General features: G+C 44.9%; 1 protein-coding gene across 1 annotated transcript; it reads left to right on the top strand.

The window, feature by feature from the left end:
• The first annotated feature begins 5,729 nt into the window (after positions 1–5,729).
• Positions 5,730–14,041, top strand: mtmr7a (myotubularin related protein 7a). Its single transcript, XM_034543941.1, has 14 exons — positions 5,730–5,911; positions 6,187–6,309; positions 6,493–6,655; positions 6,882–7,039; positions 7,145–7,273; positions 8,043–8,177; positions 8,419–8,551; positions 10,283–10,392; positions 10,736–10,861; positions 11,260–11,309; positions 11,408–11,608; positions 11,791–11,925; positions 12,047–12,173; positions 12,292–14,041. Exons 1-14 carry the CDS (start codon positions 5,888–5,890, stop codon positions 12,613–12,615), a joined length of 1,938 nt encoding a protein of 645 aa, XP_034399832.1. The 5' UTR covers positions 5,730–5,887; the 3' UTR covers positions 12,616–14,041.
• Positions 14,042–14,219: the final 178 nt, after the last annotated feature.

The raw sequence follows: 14,219 nt of genomic DNA, 5'->3' as shown, positions 1-14,219 counted from the left end.
GTCGGCACCTGCCGACGGGGGGGAGAGAGAGCTCAAACTGAAAATACCTGTGTAGCCTCGGTCTGAGCCGGAGACGTTTTACTTCTAGCCAGGCTACAAGCTTAAATAGGTATATTATGCAATGAGTGTGTATGAGTTCATGTGTATGAGTGCATAGTTTGATTGCATGAATAACAAATGTGCACATGGGTGGGCAGGTGTGCACGCAGCATGAAGGCCTTGGCGGTGACACACATGAAGAAGATGATTTGATCTCACCCAGTCGACATTCCTTATCTCAACATCAATATTTGAATTGTGAAAGCAAAGGTCAGGCCTGTGAGCAGTTTGAACTGCTCACAGGCCTGAGCGTTTTGAGCGGCTCGTTCTCCTGACAAGAACGCTGAAGAGTAAGTTGCATAACATGTGAGGATGACTCAAGGGTGTGATGGGGATTGTTGAGAGGGCTGTTTAATCTATGACATGGATGATAGGGACGCTGCCAAGAGCCGGAAGGTTTGTACAGTAAATGTCCCATTAAAGTCCATTGTTTGGAATTAGGGTGCAGATCTAAGTACTCAAAGAGCTGCATTCATAAGGGGGCACGAATGCACCACTACACATTCCAGTATCCTTCGTTACTAATTACACGGGAAAAAGGACAAAAAAGACAAACTGCAAAGTTTCCTTTGTCTTTCATTGTCTTTTATTTGAAGATGTCTCTTTTCATCAGCCGCGATTGCTGGGGATCCTGCCGCACATACAGTATGTGCATTAATACAATAAAATAAATGAAGAATGAAATATGACGCCCAAACAATAGTTTCTAGCTTGCTTTTGAAGATTAAGCATCCACTTTGAACCACAACTTTGATTTTTTTTTACCGTAAATTAACACTGACGACCGTCCAGAGATGCATTGACCTCCATTTAAATGTGGTGGAAAATGAGTGTTGGATGTGACAGCTCATTAACATTACAATGTGCGCTGTATAGCAGCATCTCCAAGGATACAGTGAATGAAAAAGTGATGCTTGCAAAGACCAAAATCTGATTTATGTAAAAAAGTCTGTTTTGAAAACCTACAAAACAACAATTGAGGAAAGACATCACCTGCGCTATCATTCCATACATGTCATGTGTGTTTTACATTGTGACCTCACCATAGGTCATATCTTACGCATGATGTGGACTTTCTCTGCAAAGATTGCCAGTTCACGAACAACTCGCAGCTCCTGCAGAAGTCTGACGAAAGCCCGACCTGTATTTCATGAGACACATGCACCTACCTTGTAAGACTGACACAAAAGAAGGCTGTCAGAAGAGTCAGTGCGTCTCCTTGCAGCTTGCACAGCAGACCAGCGCAGGTAAATGTCAAATTAGATCCACTGCTCCCTGTGGACTGCTGCCTCTCACAAGCTCTGCTGTAGCTGCTCTCAACACTTATGCATATGCTGGCATGTACACTGAGCGGAGCAGTGCTTTCACGCCGCCCCTCTGTCCACAGGGCTTCTTCATACGCTGTGCCCTCGCCTTGCCTCTAGACTCCAGCCTCCAGTCCCACCGGTGCCAGTGGAGTGACGTCCCCTCAGCAAGGGGAGGCGAGAAGGGGAGGAGGGGGCCCCGGGGAAGGATTAGGGTGGGAGGGGTGTTCCACCTCCATGCTTGAGGGTTTTGGGGGAGTAAAACTCTGTCAACTCTCGCCGTGGGCTCACACACACAGCGGGACAGAGAAGAGAAAGGAAGGAATCTTGATGGTAGTATTGGTCATTTCGAATGCACTTAGATCCCAGCTGTCAGGATGCTTACTGGCTGCTGATAAATGGTTAGGCAACTGGCGTTGACAAACATTGAGGCAGAATCTTGTGTTTACCCCGTGCAGTCCACAGGAGTGCTACTAAAAGCATGGGTGCTGATTGGTCAATGAAGGGTGGACGAGCTACAGTACATGGGGGGGTTAAGTCCTCCTAATGGAAGACAGGTATTGCTCAATGTTCCCTGAGCTATTGGACCCATGGACATTACAACATCAATAACACACAGCTCACTGTGCTACACCACCAAGAGCCTGGCATCTCCACGGCAACCTCTGTTGAGCTCTTGGAGGAATTAAAAAAAGAAAAAAAAAAAAAGAGGCACATTTTTCCATCAAACACTGCCTGCGAATTACAACTAAGGTTACGTTTGCAGTGGTGATCAATTCTGCCGAGACCAGCTCAAACCAGCTCAAGACCTCAGTGGGAAGGTGGCAGCTGGCAGCTAGAAACACCGTGCAATCCAGCATGACAGACAACTCTCCCTGAGTTTGTCCATCCAGTCAAATATCATGGCCCAGCGCCCACCAAACCTTGGCTGTAGGCTTGATTATCTGACCTGCATGCTGATGGGAAAGTAAATGTTTTCCTTCGTGATGGTTCAGGCTGGAGACGCTACTGTTCACGCTGGTTGTTTGTCTCAAACACACACACACACACACACACACACACACACACACACATTAATCTGCTGTACAAAGTGAACCTAAATGCATTCATCACATTCAACACAAATACAGCTCTGAAAAAGCTGCACTGACTTTTGATGTCCTCCTGCACCACACAAATACTCGCTTGAGAGTGTGTGTGACGTTTTCATACATGCAGCTGGTCACTGTAACCATGGAAAGGATGGAAAGGAGTCACTGGCTCCCCGTGTCTCGCTGTTGACATGCGCTAATTCTGTGAAGCCAATTGAATGCACTTGCCCTCCGATGGCTGAGTGACCCAGCTTCAAAAACGTGGATATGGTCAACAGATTGAGTGGTGTTTGCCTTGTGCACTGTTCGCTCCAGTTAGCACTGGTGTCGCCAGGAAATGTTAGAGTGAACAATTACTGATAAGGCGGCCGACAGCTATGAGAAGAGGCAAGAGAAGTGAGAGTGACCTCCAGACCGAAAACAGCATCTTTGAGGCAGAAAGTTACTCGGACCTCGATTTGACAAGAATGTTTACGTGGATGTACCAACGTCAAATAAGAGACAGGACGACACATAACAGAGGTGTCAGTGTAGCTCACTGGCAAGAAAATGTAAATAAAAGTGTCAAAATAGGTTAGACATTTGTTTAGGAGGCCACTATTAGCCCAGGTTTACAAGTTGAACCTAATGGCCCCGCACAAAGTCTCTTCATATTGCATTTTAAGAACAGTCTGGGGACTAAACCCTGAAGACATTACCTGTCCTTAGTTTGACTTATACTCTTTTTATTAGGTAGGAGGCTGGAGTATTATCTATGGATGATACTTAGTGGAGCCTACCTCTCTCTGCTGAAAGTGATTTCCTGTCTCTATCTAGGTCAGAGTACCAGCCTCGTACAGCACTTGCAGTTTGTTTGTGTAAAAAGTAAAATAAGAAAATAAATTGTTGTTGAATGCCATCAATCTTTTGTCGAAACATTAGGCCGCTGTACGAGATTCCTCTAGATCTGAGATGTCCATGTCTGACTTTACTGAGTCCCTCGGGAATACACTGACTTACAAATATGAATTTCGCAGTGAGAAGGCTAAAACGTGCCTTAAAGTTAAACGGGATATCACAAGTTTACTTGTCACTAAATTAATATTTGGTTTCAAACCGTCCCTCTGCACTATCCTTATCTTTTCATATCTTGTTTTGGTCTTTTATATGAGGCGATTACACCTACTTGACATGTACAAGTCATAAAACACCAACCATGAACAAATGGAAATTGAGTTCAGTCATCAAGGCCAGATTATCCTAGTTAGTACAATGCACATAATATGATTGCTCATCTAAACAGGCAGGATTTGTGTGATGTTATCATAACCATATTTTTATTTATTTACTTTTTCATTTAATCCTTGGACAATTATGCATATGTTGGTCCCTCAAACATGAATGCAGCGCAGAACTTGCCAAAATAACAAAAGACGACGGAAGAACTTGATGAACATGGAATCCGGGAGCTTCCTAAAATAGCATCACGCTTTATTTAACAGTGGGGCAACTGCTTATTTTATTTGTCCAGGGCTAAGATTGTACAACAGTGTATCCCTGTAATCTTTAAATAACATCTTAAAGTGCCTACTTTGTGACACACCTCTTAACATTCAGTGCTGGTTGCAGAAATGACATCCGTCTCAGAATAGTGTTGAGCAAATAAGAATATTTCTTAAAAGAAAACACAGATATTAATTTTAGGCCAGCTATACTTATCTCAAAACCAGTGGCAGCTGGCCAATAGAGGGCCACCGGCCTGGCCCCACTCACCTTGAGCCCCAAAAAAAGGTATACAAAAATTATAATAATAATAATTATTATATTTATAAATTATACAAATTGTCAATATTTGTGTTTTGGATGTATGGAATATACCCAGTAATATTTGTAAAATAGGATATCTACACAAAATATATGCTTTTCCTGCACCTCCTCTCTGTCTGCACGTCTCAGCTGCGCTGGGGACAAATCGTTCTGGCCCAAAAGAGACGGGTCTATCAACGGGGACACATCCAGCATGGACAGTTACGGGAGTAACGGACATGAAGCACTTGTTGGAAGAATTAATAAAACATGAGAACACCAGGACACACATGATAACTCCTCAAGCAGCCACAGTGGGCAAAGTGAACGTCGCTACCAGCTGGACCACGGACACAGGAATGAGGTGAAGATACACAATGAGGAGGATAATAACAGGCACACTTTAACCCTAACAAGGTTAACAGGGACATCTTAATATATAAACATGTTGTATTAGATTTTGTATATATATATATATATGTGTGTTATTATAATAAATGTATATGTATATTGTATATTTACATTAGATGGTATTTATATATCATATTATACTGAATATTATTATGATATATATATATCATATTAATATACTGAATTGTATGAATAAGATGTCCTTATTATTACTTTTTTTACTGGGATGTTTGCTGAAATTGATTGGATGGCCCTACCAAAAGAAAATTCCACCAGCCGCCACTGCTCAAAACTAAGAGCTGTGTCTCTGAATGCCTCCTAGTGACAGCTTACAAGAAAGCTTTAAGATGATTATGTGTTGAAATGTTTGCCTTTATTGTACATTGACAGCAAAGAGGCAGAGGGGGAAGAGAGGGAGGGCATGCAATAAAGATCCCCAGCTGGAATCTAACCGGCGATGCACACTAACCATTCAGATACCAATGACTCCAGAACGGATATGCTTTTATAGAAAACGGCCACCCTGTTTTTGTCCTCAATTAGTGTTTTTGTTGTTGTTGTTTTTAAAACAAAGTTCTCACTGTACTTAGAAGAATGGCATGAGCAGCTTTCATTTGTATTTCTTGGTCAGACATGTTTTTTAGACACTGATGTGTAGCCGCTTGGTTTTAAGGTTAGTTTTGAGAGCGGTATTGAGAAGACAGCCAAACAGAAACTCTTAATTTCACAATAGCAAATTTGATTCACCTGCATCACAGGTGTACATTGTCCTTTCTGTTTGCTACAAGCATGTTTTTCTGAACAACTCTAACGTGACCCTCGTTCATTCATCAATAAACCACTAATACTATTATTATGAACTGCAGTATGACACGTGTGTCTTCAAAGACTTGAGGTCAGTACATGTCTTGAATGGACGTCAACACCAGTATCGTAACGTTGACTCTGGTCAGTGGCGGCCTGAAACGCCTCACTCAGGCCTCGGCCCTTGCTCGGGCGGGCTTTAGGACCCAGCGGCGCCGCTCATATGTGGACCTTTAGGCAGCCGCAGTGTTATGGCGGCGGATACCTGCGCGCTACTGACCGCACAGCCGTGAGCTCTTAAGCTACATATTAATACTACTGTACACATGCTAGTCGTATTGGCACACGCTCAGTGATCGCAGGAAGCGGCGGCTCGTCGCTCAGCTCTCGCGGATGGAGCACATCCGACTACCGAAGGTAAACCGAGGGTGGATTGCAGTGATTAGCTCCAGTTTCCGCACTGCACCCCCCTCCCCCTCCCCGAGTGTCACCTCAAAACAAAACACTCATGCGCGCTCACGGCGACTGCAGAGCTTCAAGGCAGACAATTAATTATGTAAATTATGTGACGGCCACGTCCGCAGTCGCGGTCCTCCTGCCGCTATCGGCTGTGTTTGCTTATCACTGCAGTTAACACACGAGTGTTTGAGGATGATGCTGCTTGAAGGTCGATCTTCCTCTTCTTGCTGCAGGTGGAGAACGTCAGGCTGCTTGACAGAGTCTCCCCCAGAAGAAGTAGGGTGGGCACCCTCTACCTGACAGCCACGCACACCATCTTTGTGGAGAATGAGGCCGGAGTGCGCAATGAAACCTGGGTGAGCATCAGTGAGATGAAAGGACCAGACATCCACGTTGAGGATTGGTGAGATGTTGTCACAGGGCCTCGCATACAAGGCCCATTGTGGATTGACATGTGTGGATGTCGTCACGGTCTGCATCCGGTGCTGTGGTTGCAGCATTAAAAGGTCCATGTTTGCCTCCCTTTTTAATGCTACCAGGTGCTTCACAGTTTGGTGTGCAGCGTGGAGAAGCAAGCCGCCACGGCCTCGGGATGCTCTCTGCTCGTCCGCTGCAAGAACTTCCAGGTCCTTCACTTCGTCGTACCCCGGGAGCGAGAGTGCCACGATGTTCACCTGTCCCTACAGCGTCTCTCCCAGCCAGGTGAAGGATCATATTGGGCACGCTGTTGCTAAAGAACAAATTCAAAAAAATTATATCAGACTCTTTTTTTTTTTTTCATGAAATGAAATGTTTACTCCAAATTAATGTGTATGAGTGGCGGCCTCAAAGTCGGTATTTGAGGCCGCATTTCCTCTGCCTCCGCAGCTTCTGCACATTGTAGGTTGTGTGTCAAACTTTAGCTGTCAGCCACTGTTATGCCCTGCAGAGCGTTGCGAGGAGCTGTACTGCTTCTCCTATAAACCCAACGTCGATGAGGCGGAGAGACGGCAGGAATGGGACTTTTTGGACCTCAAGGCTGATTACAGCAGAATGGGACTCCCAAACTCCCTGTGGAAATTCTCCCCTGTCAACCAACACTACAAGGTCAGTGAGCCGACATCTACGACCAGTCGGGCGGTTTTCTTCCTAATATGGCCATGGCAGGAGCTTAAGCCTCCTGTTCTGTTGCTTCTTTTTTTTTTCTCAAAGGTGAGCGACACGTACCCCGCTGACCTGTTCGTGCCTCAGTCCGCCACACCTCCGGTCATAGTGGGGAGCTCCAAGTTCAGGAGCAGAGGCAGATTTCCTACTCTCTCGTACTACTCCAAAGAAAATCATGTGAGTTGAAATTGATAATGCTCTGATGGCTCCAAAGTAGCCCCAGATTATTTATTTGGTCCGGTGTAATTTGGTCTTGATTGTCTGGCCGATCAAGCAGGTTAAGAGCTTTCTTCCAATAATGTCCGTCTGCTACAACCCAGCCACGCTGTGTTCATGAAGACGTAGAGCAAAAGCAGATGTCCCTTCTGTTTGCCATTTCAGTTTTTACTGATTTTAAAATATACTTGTATATATATTTACGATTGAAAAATAAGGGAGACAAAAGTACAACACTGAGGAGATTTGTAGAAGTGAAATTTAAACGGGCAATTTGTCAAGTAATCCCTTGAGGAGACGTCCGTGCTCTCTTTAAATCAAAGCGTGAGTTGTTACTATTTTCTCCATCTGAATCAGGAAATAAGCCTCCATTATTCATAATCCCTTCTATTAATCATTGACTGGACAGTTGAGAGTGCTTTATGTGTGTGAGGTCAGCTTCCCAGGGTTGAGGGTCCAGTGTGTGGAGCTCCGTTCCTACAAGGGGGCTCCACTCCGGTTCATGAGCCACACAACGGCCTTTGGCCATCTCCCTTGTGGATACTAAAAAAAGGAGATATGAGAAATGTATATTGAACATGCAAAGAAAGAACCGAGGACTGTGAATTTGTAATCACCCGCATTCTCACATATTGGATTTTCTTTGTTCTAAATGTGACCAAGAGTATTAATTCACTTAAAATCCAAAACGTCCCCGTATGAAGCCTGAGCGCCTCTTGCCTCCTCCCAGGCCGCCATCTGCCGCAGCAGCCAGCCCCTGTCGGGTTTCAGCGCTCGCTGCCTGGAGGATGAACAGATGCTGGAGGCCATCTTGAGGTCCAATCCCCGCAGCGACTTCATGTATGTGGTGGACACTCGGCCTAAGGTGAGCCCTTTTGTGCCTGAGGAACACCCCGCGAAAAAACAAGTCTTACAGTCCTCTGCTGTGTGTTCAGGTGGGCTTTATTTTCCACGCTGTGTTTCGCCAGCTGGACGTGCTCACAGCAAAAGCCTTGAAAACATCCCGGCTATGTGCTCGTTGAAGCATGATCGATATTGTGTAACATGTGGGTCAAACATTTTTAGAATTTTGCTCTTAATAAAAGATGAATTGTATGTCTTTCTAGCTGAATGCAATTGCAAACCGAGCTGCAGGAAAAGGCTACGAAAACGAGGACAACTACTCCAACATTAAATTCCAGTTCATCGGCATCGAGAACATCCACGTCATGAGAAACAGCCAGCAGAAAATGCTGGAAGGTAATTATTTTCCTGCGATGATGTCTCGTACTGGTTTTTAGATTAATTCGCTTCCAGAAACAGTTTGGGACCCACAGCAGGGTCAGAAAGGTTCCACCACATCAGTGTTTGCATAACGAGATGTATTGTTTTCTGGCATTGTGGGCTTTAAAGCCCGCTGCGTCTTCCCATTACTGAAGCAGAGCGGGACCCCCCGCTCCCCCTGTGGCTTTCATATGCACTCATGTGGACTGTACTGTGCTGCAATCAGGCCTCAAATGAGCCCGCAGGAGAATTTCTGGGTATTGTGCAGGACTGCTCCTCGGAAGACTTTGAATCCATCTGGATTTTATTTCTGAGCTATTTTGGTTTCCCGGAGTGGACAATCCGGGACCTTATCCCCCAAAGAGAGACCCAGGGCGTGAGAATGATGTGATTTCAAGTCTGAAAAGTTATAGCTGTTCTAAGTTGTGATAACTCTTTGCCCCCTGGCAGCACAGGGGAAGTCTTTAAAAAAAAAAAAAAAAAATAGAGACAGCAACCCTTCGGAGTCTGCCTGACTCCCTCGCTCTACACGATTGCACACTTGAGTGAGATTTAAAGCCCCCCCTCCCCTCCCCTCCCCCCGGCATTATCTCAAACATTTCCTCCAAGTGGAAAGCCGCCCTGCCAGTGTTATAAAAGGTTGAATGAACCCATTCACCTGCTTGCTCTCCTATCAGTGGCCTCAGAGCTCTCTCTCTCTCTCTCTCTCTCTCACACACAGGTCAGCACACCGATACGGTGTCAGCAAAAACTCCCTTGTCACCTCCGTCACTGCTTAATGAGCGCGCAGATGTTTGCACACGGCGCCGTTAAAGTGTGCCTGAATTACCGAGGTGATGTGATACAATCGACCTGAGCCAATCAAATGTCAGCCGAGGAGAAACGGGTCCATGTCGCTCTGCCCCTCGGTCATCTTGCAAATATGTATGTTGAACCCTGAAGAAGGGAAGAAAAAAAAAAATATAAGGTTTCAGTTTTACAAGATGAACAAACAGAATGCAGGAAGCCTTATGGTACAGAAATGGATCCATATTTAATTGTCTGTTATGCCTGTTTTATTTGTATCCTTTGTGATGGTGGTTTGCAGGTATTTTGGTCATCAACCACAGTATATGTTTACAAATGGGTGCACACATGTTTACATATTGAGTAGAGAGAATCACCAAAGTGAAGTTCATCATGAGGGGAACGTAGACGTCTGTGCTAAATATCATGGCGATTCGTTATGCAGATGCTAAGGCATTTCACTCAAAACCACAAATGAACCTCATGGTGGAACACAAAGAAATGTATGGTATCTCCAATGTCCTTAGGGTCACGATCTGGGAACTATGAATGTATTTAAATGTTGTGCCAATCCATGTCGTATGGATTGGCACAGTAAAAACTTTGGGTCTGGAGGAAAAGTCAAGGGGGATCACCAAAATCAGTCGGAGCCGTCCTCTGGGGAACATGAGTGTCTGTTCATAAACGCGTGACAATCCATTATATTAAATTGTAAAGACATTGCCAAGCTGAAGGAAATCTGTTTTATGAACAAACCAAACGGTGTGACAAGCCTTTTCTCAGGCCGTGTACAGATTCCCTAGAAATCGCTTGTCGCGGATGTTGTCAGTGATGCGAAAGTGAGCGTGGGGTTTAATAAAGTCCAGTGCTCAGGTATGCTCCGGGTTTCCTGCCAGTGAGACAGCTGTGTTGTGCTTTCAGTGTGTGAGCTGCGTTCCCCCTCCATGTCCGACTTCCTGGAAGGTCTGGAAAGCTCAGGCTGGCTGAAGCACATCAAAGCTGTTTTGGATGCAGGCATCTTCATCGCCAAGGTCAGTCTGGAGGTTAATCCCTGCTGTCTGCCTCACAATATTAGCTTAGGTGTTTGTGTGTGTGGGGGGGGTGTTGTATCCTGTATGTGTGATGATTGGTTCCCCGCTATTAGGCGCACATGGCCAAACTAATAATAATGTAGGGATCAATTAATTCAATAGCAGGAAGAAGTGTGTCTGAAAGGTGCAAATTAAGGAATATAAGTCAGAAAGTGTACTTTAGAAATGTGTTCACGGCTCCATGTTTGGCAACTGAAGTTCCCTGGCTACATTTCTGGCACCGATCAATGCTAATATTTACACTTTCATGACACAGTGTATTTATTTGTGTGTGTGTGCGCAGGCTGTTGCAGAGGAGGGGGTCAGTGTCCTGGTGCACTGTTCAGACGGTTGGGACCGCACTGCCCAGGTGTGTTCAGTGGCCTCTGTGCTGCTGGATCCTCACTACAGGACCCTCAGAGGACTCATGGTACATAAGCAACCTGTTTTTGTGTTTTTAAGTCACAGAGTAGAGTTGCATCTTTTAAGTAGAATTGTGAATGTCACATTCCCCTCCGGTACACTCTTATCATAATTATATATCTAATTACACTGTGTCTTTAGTAGTGGGCTAATGAGGCTTGTTTCTTTGATCGGAAGGATTTGCAATCCACCAAAAGCCACTATGGAAAATAAATATATTACAGAAGCCTGTTTTGGGGAATTGTTCCTCAAGTCTAAATGGAAAATGACCCCCCGCAGAGGGGGAAGAGGCTCAGTCATTCTGGAGGGATTAACTGTGCACTTTGTCTGAACCTTTTAATCATGACAAGCGGAAATTGTTCTGGCCGTCTCCGCACGTGAATGATTTTATTCTTCTGCTCTTAGGTTCTAATTGAGAAAGACTGGGTCTCATTTGGACACAAGTTCTCTCACAGGTCTGACTCTTAAGATATTATACTTTTTGTATTATAGCGGCTATGATTTTCGGATCTTTTTCTTGGTTTTGATCGACCCGTCCTCTCCTCTTCTCCAGATGCAACCACCTGGTTGGAGACCCGAAGGAGGTGTCCCCCGCCATCGATCAGTTCCTGGAGAGCGTGTGGCAGCTTATGGAGCAGTTCCCCTGTGCCTTTGAGTTCAACGCCAGGTTCCTCATCACCATTCACAGCCACGTCTACTCCTGCCAGTACGGCAACTTCATTGGCAACAACCAGCGGGAGAGGGTGGAGCTGCGGTGAGATTTAGACCTGCAGTTTCTTTTCACAGCGCAGACATCTTGCCGGGGAAGTGACAGCCCGTGGTTTATTGCATCGCCTGGGTTTATGCAAATAGAGGCGACTCTGTGCTAAAGAAAACAATTACTTTGTTTCATCAATCTTGTTTTTTCATTGTCTGTATCTGTTGTCTTTCATGCAGATTGCGTGAGAGGACTCACTCTTTGTGGAGTTATCTGTGGAAGAACCAGACCGACTACATCAACCCTCTGTACCGACCAGACCACAGCCAGACACAGGGGCTCCTCCGGCCCTCTACTGCCCCCTACTGCTTTAAGTAGGTCCTCAGAAACAGTAGCAACTCGTCCAACTTAGTTTTAAAACCTGGGATACACATGTGTCAGAGCTATTAGACTGTTTTGTAATGAATCCATATGAATGGTAAATGCTTCGCACAGGTCTTGGAGGGGGCTGTACAACCGGTTTGACCCAGGGATGCATCCTCGACAGTCTGTGGAGGACTATCTGAGTGCCATCCAGGAGGAGACGCAGCAGCTGGAGGAGCAGCTGGCTTCACACAAACAGGTAGAAAAGGGCTATAAACGAATAAATTCTAAATTTCTTTTGAAAAAAACACAATCTACTTGTTCCTGTTATAGAGGGTGTACTATACTGTCGTCTTCATGTCTTGCATTTTCAATAGAAAATTGCTCAGCTGGAGCAGGACCAGGAGGGGAGTGTTACCCAGGAAGCCGTCTCCTTTGATAGGAGCCCCACAGCGTGGGCTCTTGGCAGTGACCTGGGTCTGGCCAACACCCCTCAGGACTACACCGGGTGCTTCGTCACCAGCAGCCCCTGTCAGCCTAAAGCGCCAGACGGCAGCCTGGTCCTCCTGACCCAGGACTCCAACCTGTCCAACGGCAGCGACCAGGAGTCCGGGATCGCGGACGTGAGCTGTCGCTCGCCTCTCAGTGAGGACAGCACCAGGGACCCCGACTCTGATGAGGCCGCCTACTCAGCTGCCTGAGGCAAATGTAGCGTCTGATGGAAGGTGAAGCAGCAACCAGCCGTCCACTGAACAGACCTCTACATTCACTATGTAACCCAGATATTGGCTTTAAAATCCTTTACACGTGTGCTGTGGCAGATTCTCCCTGTTGCCACACACATAAGTTTACTATACGTTGTTTACTGTAGTGGACCACATGTCACCCCTTACTTTCCTGTCATGTCTGTTGTTGAAGGCAGAGGTAACCCATGAGTGTGTGCACAGGAAGTTAATACACAATAAGATTCATGTTGGAGACATTTCAAGATTTGATTGAGGCCACGGCAAAAAACTATTGAACAAACTCAAGAGTGAGTTACGAACAATTCTGAACAATTAAATGCACTTCAATGTAGGCGTGCAAGTGTGTCAACACATCAAGTTAATGAGCCATTTAGCTGTAATCATTGTAAACATGAACAAAACAACCAGAGCTCCAAAGAGACATAATCATCACTTTAGTTGCATTGTTTGTGCTTAAAGACGGCAACAGATGATGATGATGATGATGATGATGATGATGAGGGGGGTGAAACATAACAGCAGACTCAAGTTGTAGCTCAACAACGATATGACATATGTACAGAATACAGGCTGTTTGACACATGGCGCTAATTGTCATTCAGAATTACTCGCCTCTAGCAAAGATGATTTTTTCCTTTTTCTGTAAAGTGTTTTCGTGAATTTCCATTTTCTTTTGCTAATTTAAAGTTAAAATGTCAATGTAGCGCTGCCTCAACCCTAAAGGGCATTGATAGAGACTGAACCAAACTCACTGAGGCCCTCACAGCGACCTCTGCTGGGGGTTGGAGTCATTACACTATAATGACCAGTGGGTAGTTGTGGTTGATTGACACCTTGGGGTCCACACACACACCTGGTGGTGTTCAACTTGATGCACCATGTCTTCGCTTTGAAAAGTTATCGAACAAGCGACTCATTACATTTCTGTCCACAATATTTCAACACCAGATTTGCTGTGATCAAACCAAAAGTCTTACCAAAGGGAATCAACCCTCTGCTGGTATGAAGAAGTGATGACTGACGCAGAAGAGAGCACGTGAACACAAATACACTGCTGCTTTTGGCCAGGAGGTTACCGACTGACTTTTTGACTATTGGCGCCAACTCGACTGTAAAGGTGGCATTACAATTACTACCAATACTGCAATTGAACAATGCCAAGGGTATCAAGCAAAGCATGTTAAGATTGTTATACTATGATGTATGTTTTTGACTACTTGTTTCAGTGTATGTTTTTATTTGTATGAGAGGGATTACTAATGCCTGACCTTGTGTAAAAGAAAGAGCTTTATGTTGCTGCGTTTGTGTTAAATGTGGAATAAGAGCCAAATGTGTAATTTGTATTTGAAATAAATAAATCCATTCTTGTCAATCATCGTGATTGTGGCTGACCATTTCAGTTCACCCAAAGTAGAGAAGGAGGAAAAATCATCTCACAGATGTCTGGATAATATACAGAATACATACAATAGTTTTCATAAGGATTAACTTTAGTAGAAAGTTACAGTAAAACATCTTTACCGTGTGATGGCTGGTCCAATTTTTAAAAGTCTAAAAAC

This window comes from Cyclopterus lumpus, chromosome 10 (assembly GCF_009769545.1).
Source record: "Cyclopterus lumpus isolate fCycLum1 chromosome 10, fCycLum1.pri, whole genome shotgun sequence".
NCBI lineage: Eukaryota > Metazoa > Chordata > Actinopteri > Perciformes > Cyclopteridae > Cyclopterus > Cyclopterus lumpus.
Note: the sequence above shows the minus strand (reverse complement) of the source record. Positions and strands in the feature narration are given on the sequence as shown.